This window comes from Ceratotherium simum, chromosome 19 (assembly GCF_057802395.1).
Source record: "Ceratotherium simum simum isolate JZ-2026a chromosome 19, ASM5780239v1, whole genome shotgun sequence".
NCBI classification, from domain to species: domain Eukaryota; kingdom Metazoa; phylum Chordata; class Mammalia; order Perissodactyla; family Rhinocerotidae; genus Ceratotherium; species Ceratotherium simum.
Genome location: NC_141918.1, coordinates 37860158 through 37882909, shown reverse-complemented (window position 1 = coordinate 37882909; position 22752 = coordinate 37860158). Strand labels below are relative to the sequence as shown.

General features: G+C 37.4%; 1 protein-coding gene across 2 annotated transcripts in view; it reads left to right on the top strand.

Moving 5' to 3' along the window:
* Positions 1–774: 774 nt before the first annotated feature.
* TRAPPC3L (trafficking protein particle complex subunit 3L) overlaps positions 775–22752 on the top strand; it is a 37135-nt gene continuing 15157 nt past the window's right edge. For both annotated transcript variants that reach the window (XM_004422243.3, XM_087444027.1), the window contains exons 1-3: positions 775–816; positions 4053–4150; positions 7195–7294. In XM_004422243.3, the coding sequence (XP_004422300.1) occupies positions 775–816; positions 4053–4150; positions 7195–7294 (240 nt within the window). The remainder of the gene's footprint in view (positions 817–4052; positions 4151–7194; positions 7295–22752) is intronic.

Here is a 22752-nt window from a genome sequence, read left to right as displayed (position 1 = left end):
TCTCAGGAATTATCAGAAGAAAGCCAAGCCCTTGCTTTCTCTGCCAGAATCATTATACATTATTAAACTATAGAACACCCATTTTGAGCAACAGTTTTATGAGAAAATATCAGCACCCAAATTCTATCATTCCTTAAAATTGCTGCTTATGGGGAAAAAAAAAAGGTACCAGATATATTTGGATTTTAGAAAAACACAAAATGGGGGTCTGTGATACCCATTATTTGGGGGATAATGTGATAGCCGTTAGAATTGTTGATCAGATTTGAACCCAAGATTTAGTGCCTATAGATTGCTGATCCTGTCTGGAATTCACACAACAATCAATATGAAGACTGAATAATGCGAACCTTTAGATCTATCTTGGACTGTGAAGGTTTCTGTTTGTGATTTTAAAACAATGCCTTGGCAGGAGAACAAAACACCACTCTTATACTCCCTTGGGCTAACGAATTTTCAGTAGCTGGTGCTTCTGGTCTGACTTCCCACTATTGGCTTTTATGCCTCTAGATTGGAACTCATCCCCACAAGTGAAGCAGGATGTGATCAGTGGCAAGGTACGAGGCTATATGAGGCTATAAGATGGTTCTGTGGATGATTGTTTTCCTCTTCAGTTCAGCAAAGAGCAAAAGCGGTAGAGTGCAGAAGTAGCACTCGTGTCTCAAAACAAGAAGGAACTTGCAAAAACCAAACAAAAGGACAAAGGCTGATACCCCTCTAAGGTAAAAGCCAAAGAAAAGAAATCGAAGAATACTTCTTCATCTATCCAGCACTATGTCTCGCCCTGCACACAGAAGACCAGAATACCGTAAAATAGTAAGATCTTTTTATAAACATATTCTCAAAGAGATTTTTTTTCTACTTCAGAGAAAATGTTTTCTTAAATGATTTCTGATTTAATTTGAAAGGTTACACTATGAGTAGATGTTTTTCAGTGGAGCAAGGGAGTCTTTAGTGGAGGAAATCATGAATGACACCTCCGGGAATAGTTACAATGATCTCTTACATACTGTAGCAGAGTAATCGATTCTTATACATATTTTAGGGTCTTCTTTTTTTTCGAGGAGGAGGATTGTCCTGAGCTAACATCTGTTGCCCATCTTCCTCTTTTTCTTTTTTCTCCCCAAAGCCCCAGTACATAGTTGCATATCCTAGTTGTAGGTCCTGGTTCTTCCATGTGGGACGCTGCCTCAGCAGAGCTTGATGAGTGGTGAATAGGTGCGGGCCCAGGATCCGATCTGGTGCACCCCGGGCCACTGAAGCAGAACGTGTGACCTTTTAACTACTTTGCCACTGGGCAGCCCTTTTAGAGTCTTCTTTTCTGACTAATTAGATCTATAAAAGTGTCAAATTTTTCTTTTGTCTCTGACAGAAAATATGAAAAGATTTAGCAATGCTTTGTGTTTCATACTTGTAATTCTTTGTATTTCATACTTCATGAAATAGGAAATGAATGTATATAAAATAGTTGATTATGTGTTAAATTGAATAGGAATAGATCATTAAAAAACTCAGTATTAAGAGATTGTATTTAAAAATATATTTCCTTGTCTTAAATGTGTTTATTATTGTAATTTGGTATAAGCTATTATCCTTTCTCTATGTTCCAAGTTCAGAGGTACTTTTAAAACCTAATTATTTGCAGATTAGATTTGGATACATATTCTTCTTTAATCCTCTCATTATAGTTTTAGGCATTCACAAGTTACAGATGTGAAAACTCATCATTAAGTTTAAAGCTCCTTTAATTATTTCAGGATACTGATGGGCATTGGATAAAATTAAGTTAATTTCAGCCATAGGTATAGAATTATGTGACTAACTAGCACACCTCAGTTGGGAATGCCTACAGATGCCTCCTCTGGCATCCCGGGATGTTGATTTATTTGTATATGGGGCTCTCAAATGCTAAAAAATATTGTACATAGTTCATATTGCACCTAAATCACTTGATTTGTATACCAGTTAAAACATATTTTTATCCTGATATATCCAAAACTTCTTGAATTAATTAGTGGTGCACTATTTTTCATATATGAAAATGACTGTTTTTTATTGTTTTATAAACTGTGAAGATAAAAACTTATGTTGACCTTTCCTGTGATCAATGGTATGGATTTGAGACCCTACTGGACGTGTAGTTCAAGGTAGAGCCTTTGGCCATGAGGCAGAATGGGGAAAACTGGCTTTTATGGGTACTAAACTTGAAACTCAGCTGAAAGTAAAATATAGTTAGTATCCACCCATCAGAATGAGAGAGAGAGAAGAAAATGCTGTGATTTCAGTTTGGTCTCCGTTATAAATGGGCACACTGCTGAGGTTATGGCATGTGGGTAGGGCAAACTTGATCTCCTTTTCTCTCTTTTTCTAATTCTTTTCTTTTACTGCTAGTGGCAACAATCACATTATCACTCTCTCACCCTCCTCTCTCTCTCTTTCTCTGTCTCCTTCATCTTTGCTTATTTTTATGCTGTAGATATATCATGTATAATTTACAGACATTTCTTATGATTTATGATTAGGTTCTTGAAAGATTTAAATAAGACTAGAATTATTTTTCTATATATTTTTCCTATTTTGTACATATTAGTGTCCTTAATGTAATGTCAATTAACGTATATAATATATATCTACACACATTTATAATATTTTGATTTATATTTTCCAACATAAATTATGTCCATACCTGCCATGTACCATTTAGATTCTATCCATTTAAAACTTGTCTTGTTATAATAAATATTCTACCTGATTAAAGAAATATATTTGTTACGCTATAAGCCCATTTATAAGGGAGTGGATACTGGTGGTAACGGGCCAATTTTGGAAGTATTTGGATCAACATTGTATAACATTTTATAGAAGCCATTTTGTTGAATAAACAATTTTATTGGTTTGTTGAACCATTTCTGCCCATGCTTTGGAAAAAAAAAAATTGAATACATGTTATCAAGCCTTATCTTCCCCTCCATGTTAGGCTACCCAAGACAGCTGGGTCTAGAGGTAAGGACACCTCTTCTAACCTGTAATCTACATTTGACCTCTCATGAAAATACAAGATTATGCACAAAATAACATTTTTTCAACAGTGGGTTCCCCTTCCTACCTCCCTCTCCCGCCCACCTCTACTCCAAACACTGCTTTTTTGTGTGTGCACCTCGGAGATAATTGCCATGTCAGAGCGCAGCCTGCTGTCTCAGGCTCCGTCCTGGCTCTGACAGTTGCTGGCTAGTTGAGCAAGTCACTCAGTCCTCCTGAGGCTTCATTCCCTCCTCTGTAGGACTGAGAGCATTGGAATAAATTATCTCTCATATCCCCTTCCCTTACTTAAGTAGAATTCAATAGCAGAAGCAAAACAGAGAGATTTTTAAAAATAGATTCATGGACCTTTGTGTTTTCTATTTCCCATATTTTCAACCTATCTATGCTAAACCAAACCTATATTATTCTTACTTTTAGTTTTCATTTTTAATTCATTCTGAAAATAGGACATATTTGGGAGGTCTATAAGGAAAGTGCAAATTCTCCTTTTTTCTCAAAGTATAAAGAAAAGAAAAATCTCACGAATTTGCTGCTACAGTTGGATTCATCCTGTGGTCTCCTTGGCAGATCTGGAATTCGTTAGGGATGGTACAGGTTCGTGAGAAGTCTCACCTAGTTATTTCTTTCAACTGAAAACATGGTCAGCATATACCAAAGGCCATTTTAGAACATTAGAAATTTATATCAGCAATTAGTATTCTTTTAAAAAACTTCTTCCACGAAAATACACTGCAAGTTATGTAATGTAAGCAAATGCATAGAAAAATGTTCTCATGTTAAGAAATTTATTTTATTCCACAGCTCCCTCCCCCTCCAAATATGTACCCCTCCAAAATATGGGTACAATTTGTTCTTAAAAGTGAAATTTGTGGCAATAATTAGAAGGAGGGTAGAAATATGAACAGATGATCTCAAAATCTGCTTCCGACTAGAAATTTTGTAAAAAAGAAATAGAGTAACGTATTGTTTGTAACTTCGCCTATAACATAAAACTATCCCTTTTTCTCCAGAACAAAGATCTCTTTGTCCTCACCTATGGGGCTCTGGTTGCCCAACTGTGTAAGGATTATGAAAAAGATGAAGATGTGAATAAATATTTAGATAAGATGTAAGTAGAAATCTTTCATTCTTGTGGAATGTACATTGTTTCTTAATATCCTCTGCATTTTGTCCACCTCTAATGACTTGCTTGCTCCATTTCACCAGCTCTTCTTCTATTTCAATAAATCACATCTTAAAGCTGAACATAATTTCTGACAACTGCCATTTGGGTTGTCATAAAGTATAAAGCAATAGAAAGGAACTTCTTTTCCATGAATATCAAGCACGGGACACTTTCTTTCTAGTTAGAAATCATTTCTTTGCTAGTCATTTATAAGCAAAGGATGTGGTAAAACTGAAATTGTTTTTTAACAATATAATGGATCATCAAATTTGATTCTTTTCAGAAGTCTTGTGTTCTGACATAACTCCTTCCAATATAAATATATGCTTACATAAGCATAGATCATTTATGGAAGGAAATGCAAAAAACTACTAATGGTAGTTGTCTGAGAGAAGTGGGAGACTGGGCATTATAGGTAGAAGAGAGTTTTTTCCTGTAGTGATTTTATTGTTTGACTGATTTTACCATTACTACGCTTTACTTAAAAATATATTTGGGGCTGACCCCGTGGTGTAGTGGTTAAGTGTGCACGCTTCGCTGCTGGTGGCCAGGGGTTCGGATCCTGAGCTCGCCCCTGTGCACTACTTGTCAGGCCATGCTGTGGCGGTGTCCCATATAAAGTGGAGGAAGATGGGCACAGATGTTAGCCCAGGGCCAGTCTTCCTCAGCAAAAAAAAGAAAAAAAAAAGAGGAGGATTGGCATGGATGTTAGCTCAGAGCTGATCTTCCTCACACACAAAATATATATATATATATTAAATAGAGAAACTCACTCCTTCCTTTTAAAATAAAGTCCATTCTCCTTGTCTTTATTCATGGAGATTCTTTCTGCACAAATTCAGCCTTTAATTTTCTCAGAATAATTATATGATCATCAGATTATTACCCAATAATAAAATGTCTCTCAACATTTTTTGAACCTCTTAATTACGGATCCTAAAAAGGACTCTAACAGGGCAATGACTGGAAAACCTGTGCTAGTTAGATGATTTAGTTAGACAGATTGAAGGGGAAATTGACATTTTAGAGCCTTTTAAAAGGATTCATTGTATTTTCAGTTGGAATACAGAAAAAAAGACAAATAAAGGAGAGCTTGAAAGATTTTTTTTTGAATCCTAGGTATCCTCCCTTTCTATATGCTAATCCTTTTTCTATTGGACAGTTCTTTTTCACTGTCCTGTGTTTATTTTGGTCCACATACCTTTCTTTTTTGTGTGTATTTCTTCTTAATTAGTCAGGAGCATTTCCTCAGCTAAACTGTCTGTAATGGTGGGAGCTGCTTAAACTATTTTATACTTAGATAATTCTTAAATATGTAACATAGCATTTCCAGATGCTACATCATTTTATTTAGCTTATGTTAATATGCATTGTTTTATGAAACAGCTGTAGAAAATGAAGAAGTATTTATTTAACTAAAATAATACCTTAGTTACTTGGATGCACATTTTCACAAATATGAATCAAACATTAAAGAATAAATTTTGAGAGGCTGCAGAAAGGCCTCACCTTAAGAAAAACAATAATTCATATTTGGATTTCTTTAATAGCTTCTGCTGAGAGCATCTTACATTTTTAATTTGATTAAAATATCTACTTTGCAGAAACATACCCTTGGACCGAAGCAAGATATATATATATATATTTATATACTCCACTGACCATTAATGTTCTAGCTTCCCATCGCTGTTCCCAGTGGCCAAGCTTGTGGATAGGCAGAAAAATTAGAAAACACTGGAAACATTTTTTAAATCCTGGTACAACTATTTCTGTAAAGCATATGTTCTGTTCTTTAAAAGTCTTTTCAGCGTGAACTTCCTGGCTAGAATCACAAAACATTTTTCTCAAAAGGCAAGTCAGCTAGAGTGAATATTTCTATCCACTCAGAAATATAAATAGAATATCTCATAGATTTAGCGAATTAATAAGCACTCTGACATCAAATCCATCTCCCCCCAACCATCCAGGAACCAAATATCTCCCCCCTTTTTAGACCCTATGGAGCAAATATTGCTTCCACAAACTGTGGAGTCTTTATCTTGTTGGGACTTCTGTTGCTCCCTTCAAGCCATTTCACTTGTCTATGTACATATGACTGTGAAATTAAAAGACCAATTTTGTGCCAGCGATTTGGCAAAAGCAGTCTTATTCCTCTTTATTTCTACCATTAAGGTCATATTTCCTCAACTAGATTGAAAGTTCTTAGGTCTCTCTTGTTGAAGGTGTCCGTTCAGCCATCTTAGTCATATACTCAGTCGTATTATCACATCTCAATAAAACGCTTTCAGAATTGTACTTTATGTACTGCTCAAGCTATTCGCTGTGAGGTGGAGCTAACAGATAATACAAATACCTTCTCCCAAGTAAGTCCCATAGATTCAGTTTCCCTGGTATGAAAAATAAATTTTCTGAATTTGGCTTTTTTTCTTTTCACTAAACTTCAGAGTTCTAACTGCTGACACCTGCACTGGCAACAAAAATTGATTTCTCTATTCCCTTCTTCCACTCCTTCCAGAGCCCATCACAGACATGCCTGCTCTCCTACCACGGTGACTATGCTAAGAGAAGAATGAGAATCTAGGAGCCACACCCATAGCCGACAACAAGCTAGCTAGACCCTCATTCTGTTTCTGTCAACAGCTAATCATGAGCAAGTTAATTGGCAATGAGAAACATTAGGCTACACACAAAAAACTCCTTCAACTTTAATTTACCCTGTCAAATTTGGGCCAGCCTTGACTCCTCATCAGACTCCTTCACTTGTAGAAGACTACTTAATATTTCCTGGATGTATTGCTCTCTGCTTCTGTGGTCTGTGGCATAAATAAGGAGCCCACTGCCAAATAGCCATTTTACTTGTCGAGTTTGGTTTACTTTGTTATCCACTCGTGCAAGTACCAATCAGATGAATCCATTCTTAAACATTGATAGACTTCACTAATTACTCAAATATTATTTTCAGATCACACTCTTTCCTTCATCCACAGGGGATACGGCATTGGAACACGGCTGGTGGAAGACTTTTTGGCTCGATCTTGTGTGAGAAGATGCCATAGTTATTCAGAAATTATAGACATAATTGCCCAGGTAAATGCATTTTTAGCTCTGTCAGTATGTTTTGAAAATCTTTGATTCATCCTGAGTTTGGTGGTTTTCTGCTCTGATTGAACCAGGTTCCATCTGTGTTTGTTTTTAGGTGCTAAGAGAGGGGATTCTGATCAAAAAGTATTTTATTTCAGCACAAAGATAAAGCTATTGTGAACAGAGATAAATGTTTCCAGGGTTTTAAGCATCTATCGATTTTTCTGACCACATGGTGTGTGTGGAGTGTACGTCCCAAACAGGGGAAAATATTTTAAGACGGTAAGGAGGGGCATGTAATAGGGCAACCTTATAACATGCATGCCCCAAATCAATTTCTTTCTATAATCATTATTAGCACATGGAAGGAGGTAGTCTTTGGCTGTCTCAGAGAATATTGTAGCCATTTCATTCCCGGAGCAATGTTTTCCCAAGAGAAAAATAAAGCTTCCTGCAAATATATGTGCTCTAAGAACTTTCACAGTCCTAATATATGAGAGACAACTTGGCATCATCCAGAACTAGCTCAAATTTCTTAGATGTAAGATGAGATCGGGCAATGCATCCTTAGCCAGAATTTCTTTAATCTGCTACGTTATCAGATTAAATCAGGTCTATCGTTATTAACCTGTGTTGTTCGTTTGTGGGAGACCTAGAAAGTATGCATGGATATGAGATGTTTATGAGGTCCAGGTATGCTACCTCCAGGTTCTGACAATTGACCAGTAAGTCAGTCTCATTCTTCTCTTCCCTCCTGATCCTTAATATTGTTATACATTGCATACTGACTCTTCACATGAGTGGCAATAATAGTTCTACCTAGTGCTTTGTGATTCTAAATGCAGTTTTACACACTTGTTTGGCTTTCATTCTTACAGTGTCTCTGTGAAGTAGGCAGAGTAGCAGTTATTATCCCCATTTTCCAGATAAGAAAACTGAACCCCGGAAAGAATAGAATAAATTTAATACTAGTATATGTGAAAAAAAATTTTGTACATTCAAAAAGACAATCCAAATGAAAGATTTTCCCACTTATTGTCATTATTATTTTCATTATATCATGGCTAGTGAATCATGTGGTTGAAATTGAAGTCCAGGTCTTCCAGTCCTAGTGTAGTGAGTTTAGCACACCACTAAACAGGTTCAAAAAATTCTCTTTCCGTATTTGCAGAATATAACTAAGATCCTGAAACAGTAGCTTGAAAAATGAAATAATTTTTCACTACATCAATTCTATGGGCAATACTATAAGAATACTAGCTGTTTTAATGGAAATTAAATACTTAAAATATCTAAATGTAGATGGTTGTGTTCTATTTCTGTAAAAAAATGCCATTGGGATTTTGATGGGGATTATATTGAATCAGTATATTGCTTTGGGTACTATGGACATTTTAACAATATTAAGTCTTTCAGTCCTTGAACCTGGGATGCCATTCCATCTTTTGTGTTTTATTTAATTTCTTTCATCAATGTTTTGTAGTTTTCGGTATACAAGTCTTTCACCTCCTTACTTAAGTTTATTCCTAGGTATTTTACCCTTTTTGGTGCTATTGTAAAGGAATTATTTTCTTAATTTCTTTTTTGGATAGTTCATTGTTACTGTATAGAAATACAGCTGATTTTTGTGTGTTGGTTTTGTATCCTGCAACTTTAATGAAAACATTTATTATTTCTAAACAGTTTTTTGTGGAGTCTTTAGGGTTTTCTACATGTAAAATCATACTTGCCACAAAAAGAGATAATTTTACTTCTTCCTTTCCAATTTGGATGCCTTTTATTTCTTTTTCTTGCCTAATTGCTCTGGCTAGGACTTCCAGTACTATGTTGAGTAGAAATGGTGAGAGTAGGTATCCTTACTTTGTTCCTGATCTTAGAGGAAAAGCTTTCAATTTTTCACCATTGAGTATGGCAATGAGGAAAGGATAGTCTCTTCAACAAATGGTGATGAGAAAACTGGATATCCACATGCGAAAGAATGGAATTGGACCCTTATCTTACACCATACACAAAATCAACTCAAAATGGATCAAAAACTTAAATATAAGACCCCAAACTATAAAATTTCTAGAACAAAACATGGGGGAAAGTTTCATGACATTGATCTTGACAATGATTCCATAGATATGACACCAAAAGCACAGGCAACAAAAACAAAATAAGCAAGAGGGATTACATTAAACTAAAAAGCTTCTGCATGGTAAACAATCAACAGAGTAAAAAGGCAACCTACGGAATGGGAGAAAATATTTGCAAACCATATATCTGATGAGGGGTTAATCTCCAAAATATATAAGGAACTCCTATAACTCTAGTAAAAAAAAAAACCTAATAACCCTATTAAGAAATAGGCTGAGGACTTGAATAGATATTTCTGCAAAGAAGACTTGCAAATGGCCAACCAGTATATGAAAAAATGCTCAAGTCACTAATCAGGGAAATGAAAACCAAAACCACAATAAGACATCACCTCACACCTGTCAAGATTTCTATTATAAAAAAAAGACAAGTGTTGGTGAGGATGTGGAGAAATTGGAACCCTTGCATGCTGTTGGTGGGAATGTAAATTGGTGCAGCCACCATGGAAAACAGTATAGAAGTTTCTCAAAAAATTAAAAAAGAACTACCATATGATCTACCAATCCCACTTCTGGGTATTTATCCAAAAGAATTAAAATCAGGATCTCAAACAGATATTACCGCTCCTATATTCATTGCAACATTTTCACAATTGCCAAGATGTGGAAACAACCTAAAGTCTATTAACAGATGAATGGATAAAGAAAATGTGGTATATACGTGGCATAGTATTTAGTCTTTAAAAAGAAGGAAATTCTGCAATATGCAACAACATGGTTGAAGCCTGTCACTGAAGGACAAATACTGCATGATTCCACTTATATGAGATATCTGAAATAGTCAAATTCATAGAATCCAAGAGTGGAATGGTGGTTGCCAGGGTCTGGGGGAAGGGGATATGGGCAGTTACTAATCAATGGACATAAAGTTTCAATCAAGCAAGATGAATGAGCTCTAGAGGTCTGTTGTACAACATTGTACCTATAGTCAACCATAATGTACTATACACTTAAAAATTTGTTAACAGGGTAGATCTCATGGTAAGTGTTCTTATCACAATAAAAAAAGCTTAAAAGAAACAGGTCTGTTTAATATAAAACTGAAAACATGCATAAAATCCATTTTCCAAATACCTCTTCTCTAAATTTTTCATGTCTTTTTGACTTTCTGATGTCATATAAGTTCTTGTCTGCTCCTCCTGTCCTCAGTGAACTTGGAAAAGATCCATTTCCACTCCCATGCAAGATTTCTTCTTACCAATGAAGAGAATATGTCATCACCCTCACCCATCTTTTGTGTGGAGGGGTTGTGTCCTGGTCTTTGCACTTTCCTTCAAAGGCCTCTCTTAATCATTTTCCCTTCTCCAGCAAAATGATCTTTTACATGTGGGAATGATGTCACCCAATTCAAGAGCATTTTAAGACAGATGAAGGGTCAGACTTTAGTTACGTAGTCACTCACTGATGCTTTGCTTATAGTTAGCAGCTTTCATGGAAAGGTCTGGCCTTCAAGAGCATTATCTCATTAATCCTTGTAAACTCTTCTCAGAGGAGGCAGGTGTCAAATGTTACAGAGTCGGTTTCATAGAGAAGTGGGGCGAGGTCAGAGGAAGTTTACCATGGCCACATACTGCTCGTGAAGCACGGCAGAATCAGGAGCAGAACCTAATGGTTGTGACCTTTATTTGGCTGCCCTCTCAGACCACGTGCTTATACAGAACACCATTATCATCCTTCTCGAGTACCTACCTACATACCTATCCACTGTGGCTTCCACAGAACTCATGATCTCTGTCCTGGTTCCAGAGAAGGAAAGAGAGAGAAAGAGAAAAAGAAGATGCGTTTGAAGAGAACTGACTAGATGAAGAAACTCTTGCCCAGAGAAGTGAAGTGAGTCCTCTAAGAGCCAGTTAGTGAGAGACTGCATGTAGGCACAGGTCTCCTGAACTTATGCTGTGCTCTACACTCTGCCTCTGGAAGGGGGCAATTTTCTTACTTCAGGTATTAATAACATTTCCCTCTCTCTATGTTCCTCACTTTGCCTTTTCCAAAGGGGAGGTCACTCTATCACTAGGCTTCTGACAAATCCTTTTGACAGGCTTTAGACCTCAAATTGCGCCATCTAGTGGTCTGAAAAGAAATTCCATGACAGAGGCCAAATCATCGATCAAAAAAATTTTAGTCACCCTTACACTTTATATAAAAAAGAGATGACCGGCTAATTCTAAAGTCATCTTCCTGCAACATTAAAATGTATCCATTTTTTAAACGTGATTTTTTTCATATACAAGTCTACTTTTTGTGTTTGCCTCAAAGTATAACTACAAATTTTAAATAAGACATATAATTTATCATAATTGTCAGCACCATTACAACACGATATTGAAAAACTTTAGTAATACAGAGCCTTTCTTCAGAAAAGCTCAAAGTAATTCCCACCTATTATCTGTTTTTCCCTTGCAAGAGCCTTGTGAAGTAAAAAGGGCATCTACCATTAGCCCCATTTTACTGATGATGTAATTGAGCCTTAGATGACATCACCGCAGACACATAGTAAGAAAAGCCAGCCTGGAATTCAATTCTTCTGACCTTATTCCAGTGCTTTTTCCAAAAATTGTTTCTTTAAAATATACCTTTAGGGGCCGGCGCAGGGGCATAGTGGTTGAGTTTATGCACTCTGCTTTGGCTGCCCAAGGTTCATAGGTTCGGATCCCGGGTGTGGACCTACACAATGCTCATCGAGCCATGCTGTGATGGCGTCGCATATGCAAAATAGAGGAAAATTGGCACAGATGTTAGCTCAAGGCCAATCTTCCTCACCAGAAATATATATATATATAGCTTTGCAGATTTTCTCCTATTATGATCATTGTTCTGAGAAAGATGAAAATGTGGAATCTTCAGTGGAGGTACCATAGCAGTTTTTAGTTATAGTAATGAAATATTGGAAAGTTTAGCTGTAACTTAAGAGGCATAAATCTCTTTCAGTTTATTATAAATATGAGTAGAAAATACAATGGTACCTCTTTCCGGTCTAACGTCTAAAAAACATCTCCTTAGTTATAAGGAGATATGAATATATATTTCATGATTTTCGTGAAATATATTTCATATATTTCCATATATTTCATGGTTTCTAAACACATTGATGATAAAAGTTTTGTTATTAGGAGAAGATAATTAGAGATAAACTTGATCATTTAAATCAAAATGATCATAAAGGTTAGGCTTGACAGAAAATATTATAATGTTGCCTTTTAAAAGTAATTTAAACACAAGGAGCTCTGATCCTCATCAGATTTAGAGCAATAGTCTAACCAAGTCTGGTGTAGTAGAGATTAAAAGATGAGTCCACATCCTACTCAGCCACATTCCAACTGTGTGACCCTAAGCAAGTCATTTAGCCTCACTGAACATCAGTTTCCATCTAGGTCAGATGAGAATTTTTTCAGCTGTAGTTCTCCTGATTTTCAGGTATTGCTTCCCCTAGCTAAAATCTGGACATGGAACTATAATCGTAAATAGCTGAGTGTGCTGAGTGTAGCCTCCAAGTCCTCGCTCAGAGCATCCACACCTTCTAGTTACGATAGTGTTTACAACGGCTTGGCATGACACAAGCTGTTCATCACAGCTGGGAAAGCTTTTTACTGTCAGGTCGATGTCATTATGATGGCTGCTCTGAGGGGTATTGAGGGAATTTATAATTTTTCAATATAAACATCACATTATTGGTATTGTCAAAGTAAGATGAAATTTTTAGAGAGGAAAATATATAAAATATACAAAAATATAAAAAGACTTGTAAAACTTAGATTCTGATCTTTAGATTAAAAAATTGGAACCCAATATATTGTACTTGTCGGGAAATCTGGAAAGCAAAAATGAGATCTTTTCCTATTAATAGTATAAATTGAAATTTCACCTTAATTAAATTAAATAATATGAGCGATGATTTTTGGGGGGTGAGTGATATAAAATCGGTGAAATAATTAAAAGGAAATATTCGCAGGAGGCAATATAAACGAGGATACCTAAATCAGGGAAGGAAATCTAAATGGTGACTGTTGTAAACATAAACTCCAGGGCAAAGATTTAGGAATATAATCCATAGAGGAATCTAAATGGCAGAGGAAATTTTTTTTTTACTGGATGAATCCTTTATATTTCAATAAAGTGGTCCATTTAAGATTAGAGTTGATTCCAGAAGGATTCCAGCAAATCATACTGGTCATATTTCTTTTGTCCTGCCTCTGATCTGAAAGCACAAAACTGCCATGCCTGAATCTATACAAATACTTCAAATATTTGGAAGCCTAAAACTCTTGAGTCCCTTTAGAATGGTGACAAATAAAAAATGGTGGTAAAATTACAGTCTCCAATACAGGTTGCATATATACCAGTACTCAGAAGCACTGATTTAATACTTCAACAGGGACATAGTAGTCTGACTTTATTATACATTTTCAGAGGAGTGTGCCACTGCTTGGCAGGTGAATCAGTGAGGGCCCAGTCAGGAGATAGAAACCACACAATCATTTCAACAAGGAAGGCTCAATATAAAACATTATTAACTATTTACAGGGGACTAGCTACTAAGTAATGATAAAAATGCTAAAGAATACTCTAGTGCCAAGAGAGAATACCCAAAGAAGGAACGCATTTTGAAAGGGGTCCCTCTTCCTAAGGCTGGGGCTCAAACGTCTTTGGAGACATGTGATTATAGCCCACGGGTGGTGCAAAAGGCCTCTGGGTTGCCAGGCTCAGGCTGGTGGGCAGGGGATTATGAATCAAAACTGGTAAGCAGGAAACCCCCACTGGGGTATAAGTGGGCTAAGGCTGGCAGTGAGAGAACCACGGGCCAGAACTAGCCAGCTGGGAAGGAAGTGCCACTAGGTATCCCATGCACTGCCAGTCACCGTTTCCAGCAGGAGTAAACCAAGAAAAGGCACACTAGAACCAGGAAGAGAAGCCCCTTTTCCTCCCACTGTGCCCCTACAGAACCTTCTACAGGCAGAGGAGAAATGTTTGCAAGATCTACCTCCAGCATCACAAGCAAAGCACTGAAGAGTCGGTTTGGAGCTGAGGGACAATAATCCATCTGACAACCAGCCCACAAGCAAGAAGCCATTGTGATTGTTACTTACATTTCTATGGCCATTTGTTACTTTGGTGGCCTCATATTTGACCCTATCCAAACTGCTTGCCTACACAGGAACTGTTCTCACCTCTATGTGCCACTCTAGCTGGCTGGTGGAAGGGAGATGTGGCAAGGGAAGCTGCATTATTTTTTCAGCAGTGTGGTTTGAATAGGGTGGTGTCCTCAGGGTGGTGTCAACTTCCTGCAACTGGAGATGCAAAATAGACTGAAGAGCACAATTTTCAATATGCAAACTTTTCTTCTGAAATAAAGACTTTCTGTTAAACACTGAAATTTATTAAATAGGACCACTGCCTCTTTTCCTACGAATTTCTCTATAACCAAATCTATATTCTCTCTCCCCTAACTATCAAATCTACTCTATTTTATTACTGTTAGAAGTGCTATTAAGTGACATTATGGGCCAAGAACCACAGAATATGGCTGGCCAGATGCAAGGCACAATGGCAGATTGGCACTGAAGCTGCCACCCAGTGAAAGGTACAGCGGGAACTTGGGGCTTAGACTTACAGCTCGTGTAAGGGTCTCACAGGCTTTAAACCAACCAAGTCCATTTTCTGAAATGTCCATATCTTAATCTGCCAAAGGGTGAAACTTAGTTTGCATTGTTGAAAGCAGTAGTTGCAGGGTCGAGAGGAGTAAGGGAACACGACAGAACAACCTTGAAAAGGTAAAGAAACTCATGATTAACCTTACTTAGAACATCTTTATGATGAAAGTAGAGCTACCTAAGTCTGCATTTTAGTTTAATGTTTTAATCAGTCTGTGAAATACAATTTTACCGTGTTCTGTGCCTGTTGATCTTCTAAGAATTTGGTATGACCAGCTTCTTTTGTATATGTTTCTATTTTCCATCTAACTAGAGAAAAAGTGTTTTACAAAGAATGGAAATAATATAGAATGTTCTCAAGTTACAGTAACGCACATAAACTTTGTTTGATTTGATCCTTTATTGTATTATCCAGTGACGTTATCTTTCATTTCTGGGCAATTTCATTTCCCCATCATGTCTGTAAGCTTTTCAAAGGGAGGGATAATTTCAGGCATTCTTGGCATTTGGCCCACCGTGCCATGGCAAACCAGCCGGTTGTAGATATTCATTAAATATTGTGGAAGTGAATTTAGAAAATATTTGAAGATCTTTTCACACGTCTACACTCCGTTGCTCCTCCTATTCTGTCCACAAGAGGGCAGCGGTCCACATTCATCTTCAAGTTAAAGACTCCTACCCATCCCTTCCTACCCTAATTCTCACCACTTGCGGAAGCCCCCTTATTTCAAGTAATATTTATTACACTGAAAATCCAGTGCTCCAAAAGTGTCTAGTTGCTCACAATAAAAAATTCGCAATAGCAAGATTTGTACTGCAATAGGATCCTGGACAGGAAAATAGCTTATTCTCATTAAATAATAGAAAGTGAATTCATCTTGATAATTTTATTGAAACGTTTATTTTTTTCCACTATTTATATGAGTGTAGAATGTTTCAGGATAAGAAAGAGATTCATTCTTACTATATTAATGTCAATTGTGATCACAAAATGCAAGCATCAAATAGGTAATCAAATGATTAGATGTTACATTTAACTTACTTAACAGACATGTATCTCTTTTAGTCTATTATAAGGACAAATAAAAAATGCAAGTGTACCTCTCTCTGATCTAAGATCTAAAAACATCTGCCTAGTTACACAAAAATATATTTCATGCTTTCCAAACACATTTATGATAAAAGTTTTATTATTAGGAGAAGCCAATTAGAGATAAAATTGATCATTTAAATAAATCATTTCCATTTATTATGAAAAATATTTGAAATGTATCCTAAAATTCATCACGGAGCCAAACTGTGTTAGGTAGACTCCTTTATGTTGCTGGCATTTGGATTATGTCAGGTCATGGGGGTTTAAGGTAAGGATATCTGTGACTCAACAGCTAGGCCTCATGGAAGAACAGAAATTGAAAATCCTTCAGTCTATCCTGTCATCTGGGTAGCAGGCGTTAGTGGTTCCCTACTTCAGACCTCCACCATTTTGGTGACTTAGCTGTCCTCTGCTTACTGTGCTCTTGCAGCTGCCCGCTAATATCTTTCTATGCTCCTTTATCTTCTCTCCAACTCAGTGATCCTGCTGCCTCATGGTTGTTGCTGCCTCATAGCTTCCGCTTACTCTCTTTTCTCTGGGTATTTTTTTGTCTTCTGCCCAATCATCCAAACTGTGACTCTGTGTGTCTCATATTCAAAGTTCCAGAAAGAGAGTCTCCAACCTGTCAGTCAACCACTCACCCTCTGTTGGGTAAAGCTTTCAGGTTAGGCCACTTCCAGGCCTGTAGCCAAGCTAGGTACTGACGGCCTGGGCTCTCCAAAGCCCATCCTAGTCCACTGTCTCCGGCCAGAACAGCAGGGGAATGAGATACAGAGCCTGCCCATCATAGGGAATCCCTCAGGAAGGGGATTTGGGTATGAAAAACATTCTGAGACTTCCCCAAATGGGGCAAAGTCATTGGCAAAGACCCTGTTCTTCCAGTCTAGGAAATTAGTAACAGTAATTTGAGTCTTACTGTACCTGTGAACCTGCTGCTCACTTTATTCATCTTACTGATGCTGGGGTTTGCTTTCCTTTGCCTCAGAGGCTAGAATTTGTATATACAATAGTGTAGCAGACTCCATTTAGCATGCTATCTATAAGGTATTGAAATAGAAAGAATTGTCATTCTTATACATTTTGCAGATAATAATCAAGTAAGCAAACCTTTCAAAAAAAATGTTTCCCTTAGGAAGTAGTCCAAGTGAAACTGCATTGTTCTTTGAAAGTAAATATTTTAGACCATTGACAAGAGTGGGGCAGACGTTTCTCAGAACAGTAAACGCAGGGACGTTCAGTGGAAGGGAGATAACCAAATTCTCCCAGGAAAAATGGTTTTGTACAACAATAGACAGTATTAGGTTTTCTTTTGAATTTCTTATAAAGGAATCAATCATAAAAGTTTGTTCTTTTCCTCTAATCATATGGAGCCTTTATTTTTGTTTCTCTTTTTCTAAATTTTTTTTCAGTCCTTTCTCTTGTCATTCTGTGTTTTTTCAAAGAATGTTACCAGTGATGACCTGATTTTTTTATGTGAATAGGAAAACTGCCCAGGTGAAATGAACTTGAACCTGGCCATTCAAGTCAGAGACAGCATATCTTAGGGGTTTCTTCTTAAAAACAAAACAGTTTTGTTCCTTATACTTCTGTGGTTTACTTTCCCTCATTTCTTTTTTTCTGTTTATATTTGACTTCCTTCATTTTCTAAACAATTTTTTTAATGGTACATTTTTAAAAGAAATACTTTCCTTAAAAGTCACCATAATTCACAATTCTGGGTTTAAGCCTAAATGTAATGCACCCAGTGCAATGCACAGCACTTGAATTCTGTTGACATTGTAATTCTATGTACAAAATGGGGAGGCTTCTTTCTGTCCTTTGAATGTTCTTTCTTTTAAGAGGATGAAAATTTAAATCTCAATTTTAAAGTTGCCTCCACTCTCACCCCCCATGTGCACACAGACTGACGCACCTCTCCGTCTTACATACAACTTACTCTAAGGGATAGACTAAGAAATGCAGCCTGAATGGCATAAAATAGAGGGAGACCTGGAAGCTTTTTATTACTAGGCAACCCTTGCTATTTGTTAAAATCTCTCACTGATGTGGAGGACCGGTTTTGGCTGATGATCCTCTCAAAAGTGGCCTCGTTCATGCTGCTTTCACCTTCTCAGGGCTGGGAGCACATTACTGCCACTGCCTAGCGGTCAGCATCACCAGATGATAATACGCCCTGGCTCAGCCTTCTGTCTTCTGAAACATGGAGAGGAGGCTCTGTGCTCCCCACATAGATACTGAGGGAGGGCAATTTCCATTTAGCTCAAATGTATTCCAGCTCAGGCAACTCAATGCTATACCCAAGATATCCTGTCAGGAAATCCCAACAGTGCAGGGTGGGGAGGGGGGAGAGGCAGCAGGAGGGCTACCACTTATTTCACCCACATCAGACAGCCAACAGTTGTGACTCTTTTAGTTACAAAGGTAGTAAAACATTTAGGTTTCTTGCCACTGTCTTACACTGAAATAATTTATGAATAGATGTTTGAGGATTCAGCCATTATTGTATGTGCTTCCTACCCGACGCAAAAGATTGAAGTGGGAAATGGAGAGACTAGAATGGTAGAGTCTTCAGAGTCCAGGTTGGGTTTGTGAGTCAGGCATTCCTTACCACATGATTCATGCAGGGAGCTGAAGGGGTGGGGAGAAGCCAAGTGAAAGACTCAGTCATTAATCTGAAGGATTTGCAACTAACTAGGAGGCAACAGAAGACCAGGTCACAGAGAGCAGTTCCCAGCACAGTGCAGGCAGAGGTGGATGCCAGCAGCATATGTGCCTCATTCTCAACACCTTCCTACGATTACTGCTTCCTTTCATCCCTCAACGGAGCAATGGAAGCCAATTAGATGAAGCTTAAATAGAACATCTTTCTTTGCCATTAATTACTATTTTTCAAAGGCTAACTCACAATTTGGTGGTAAAGTGCTATTGAATTGCTTTACTTTTTTTCTACTTTTTCCAACATACATTAAAATAAGTGGGAGCCCTTGATAAACAGGGATCGAATTCCATGCAAGTCACAGCACAACACCACACAGCATTCCAGAGAAGTCTGGCTTCACAGTTAGCTGAATGTCAGGCCATTTTCCTCCTTAGTAAGATTTTTGAGCAGGGAAAAAGGGAGTGGAAAAAATTAAAAGGAAAGAAAAACCCTTTATAGTCATAAAAATCTCAATATTTAAAAAATGATGAATATTAACAGCAAAAGGAACCCATAAAATATTTTGAGAATTCTTACCATTTGGGCTAGAAATATGGCACAGATGTTATTAAAAATAAGAAACTTATTTAAACAAACATAATCATTTAGGCTTAATTCTTCCCCACTGAGTAGGCAAGAACTGCCTTATATAAACACCCACACAGTTGGTCTAGTCCCCTTTGTACCTCTGGGAAGCGTGAAAGAAGAAAAGCGTAGCAAGTCTTCTTTGTGCAACAGCATATGTGCATAGCCACAAGATCTGTGGATTCTGCAGACTGATTAGGTCTAACCCGGAAGACCACATCAATTACTCATGGCAGAGTTCCAATATGAAGGCAAGGCACTTGCAGGAAAATTACCCTTAAAATTTTATTTTGACTACATTTGTGTAACATTATTTTTTCTTTAGTTACAGAGAAGTATCTCTTAAGGCTCAATTCTCAGTAAATTCTGCAAGTTTTCTCACCTTACTTATGAAACTTCATCTTCCACTTTCATTTATGATCAGGTCGCATAGGAAATCTGGCTTTATCTAGGCATCTTGTCTCCTTGGCACTATTACCAAAGATATTCCAGGGGGAGTTTTCAATCTTCCAAATATCTCAGCACATGAAAATCTAGACTGTCCTCACTTTCCTTTGGAGATTCTTTGTTTTATTTCTATTGCTTAACTTATTTAGATGACGCTCACAAGAGACTGGCTTATGACACAAACCTAAGTGTATAGATTGAAAATAGCAATAGAGTTGGGAGCATTTCATTAATGTAACCATTTACAATGAAATTCCTTACCAGGAGATGAAAACTATTGAGGAAATACTCTGGGAGATGAAACCCCAAAGGCTAAAGCAAGATCTAGCTGGGCCTAAGGATTCGTAGACACATCGGGAAGGCCAGCCTCACTCTGGGTCATCTCTGCTTGGTGTGATTCTTAGGTCATGTCAGAAGTAAGATTTTGTCCAGACTTGCCCTGACCTCTCAGTGATGCAGTCCTTACTGCTCTGTAGAATCACCTGGAGATTTCCAAAAAAACCGTCCTGCCCAGGCCCTACATTTGACCAATTAAATCACGGTCTCTGGGATTAGGGCCTAGGCATCAGAGCTTTTTAAATGCTCCCCAAGTGATCCTAATGGGCATGCACTGATTTAGAGCAAGGGTTTTCAAACTGTGTTCCTTGGCACTCTAGGGTGATTGCTGTAGAGGCAAGGTGCGTATGAGGGCTGCCACTCCTCCAGACCCCCAGTCCAAAGTCTTCCAGAGTTACCTCTCATTTTATCTCTTAGGAGTGTTACAAGTAAAATAAAATGTCATTGAAAAAAAGTGGCAAACACTAGAGAGAAGTAATAAAGAATAGTCTTGACTGAAACAAAGCTCACCCCACCAGTGGTTGGGATGACTAGCTTATCTCTTGGGGAAGAGGTAGGGAAAGAATTGTGTCTTCCAGGACATTCACCCCACAGAAGATGGAAATTGATCAAACACTAGTTTGTAACTGTATATTTCCTTAACTATTTTATTTCATATACAAGGTCAGTGAAACCCACTCATAGTTAGCCAATTGTTTAAGGAACAAACCTTTTTAAAACACTGATTACTATCCCTCATATTTCCTCCCATGATGCAAATACCAACAAAACCTTTGGGAAAAATAATTTTGTTCTGTTGATACCATCAGCAACCATTATTATTGCAGAAGCACATCCCTTTATGTTAAAATCTAGGAATAAAATGTTGTTACAATGCAACTAGTAACCATTTTACAGGTTAAGTACTTTGCACAAGGATGCATATATTTCCGGGTATTATTTTTAAGCAAAATTACTTAATATCACCTGAGTTCATACTTTTCTTACTTAATCCTATTCCTTGAAATGATCTAGAGAATGTGATTAGGTGAATTAATTAATTCATTTTCCCCATTTTAATCTCAGTTTTCATTACAATGTAAAACTTTTCAAGATTTTTCTCTGGCATGGGTGTGGCTATAGGATCAGAAAATCTGACACTATGAAAAGATAGCTAGTCATAAGGACTGACAGAAAGACGGGCTCTAAAAGATAAAAATTAAAGTTTGGGGACTATTCTAAATCTTTTACAAACTTTCCAATGCTGAAAATTCCTTCTCTATCAATTGTCATTTTTATCTAAGGAAGTAAAATGGGAAGTTGACCTTACTGATATAGTGAACTAAGCCTAGTTTGAGCATAACTGTCCCAAATATCTAGAAATCCAAGGTGAAAAAAGCTGTGCAGGGTGGGAAAGAGGCCAGGCGGCCACACGGAGGCCAGGAAACTTGGAGATACACATCAATTCCCAGGAGGACACCAAGAAGCCAATTGACTGGGAATTCACGTTCTACTGGCTGTAAGATTTAGGACGACAGAGTTGAAAGAAACTCTGAGATGTACTAATCCAACACTCTAATTTTACACGAGAAAACATACTTTTAAAGGTTAAGTGAATACTTAAGAATACACCAACATGAGGCAGGATTTATGCAGTAGAAGTTAGGACTAAGACAAATTCAGGTCCAAATTTAGGCTCTATCTCCTACCTGTAGCTTAACCCTAACCGTTTGAACTTTAGTATTATTCATAAAAATAGAAACAGTAATACCTCCTTCCCAGTATGCTTGTGAAATTTTAAATATAAATTATATGTAAAGTGCACATAATAGGTTATCACTAAATGTTAATTCTGCCTTTCCTCCTTAGCGGAAGAGCAAAATTTAGAATAGGCTCTCTCTTACAGCTAGGCAAGTGTTCTTTCTGCATAACTCAATTTTAACAACTGAATGTTGAAAACATTATTTGAAGCTGCCTAAAAGTAGATTTCCTTCGAGACTCAAATATGACATTTTACATTTGTAATAAGTATGTTTGAATCCCCAAAAGGGATTAAACTAACCTGACGGTCTTGAACAAAATCTTACTCAAACAGGTATAAGTCCAAAGCCACTGACACTTGCCTTGCCTACAAGTAATGTAGGCCTCTTTCTGGGGTTAGCCTCCGTACTCAAGCACCAGCGTTGGCAGCTCAGCTTTCCCTTGTGCCTCTCTTAAAATCTCTTTATGTCTCAGCACACATTTTGGGCTTCACTAAGGCTCAGTCAGAAGCCATGGCTATAAATGATTAGAACTGGAGCCAGATCCTCCCTTGTGTCAGCTCCTCAGGGTAGTCTAGGCTCCCTTGGGAACTTTGGGCAATGATGGGGTTGGGTTGAATATATGATAACAATCAAGGCAGCAACCACACACAAGAGAAAAATCTTCATCCTTGCAGCTGCCACATAAGAGATGCATATACAGATCCACTGCTCCTTGCTACTTACCTCACAGGTGAGGGGCTACAAATGTCAAAAAGTCAAGTGTTGAGTCTATTCTGG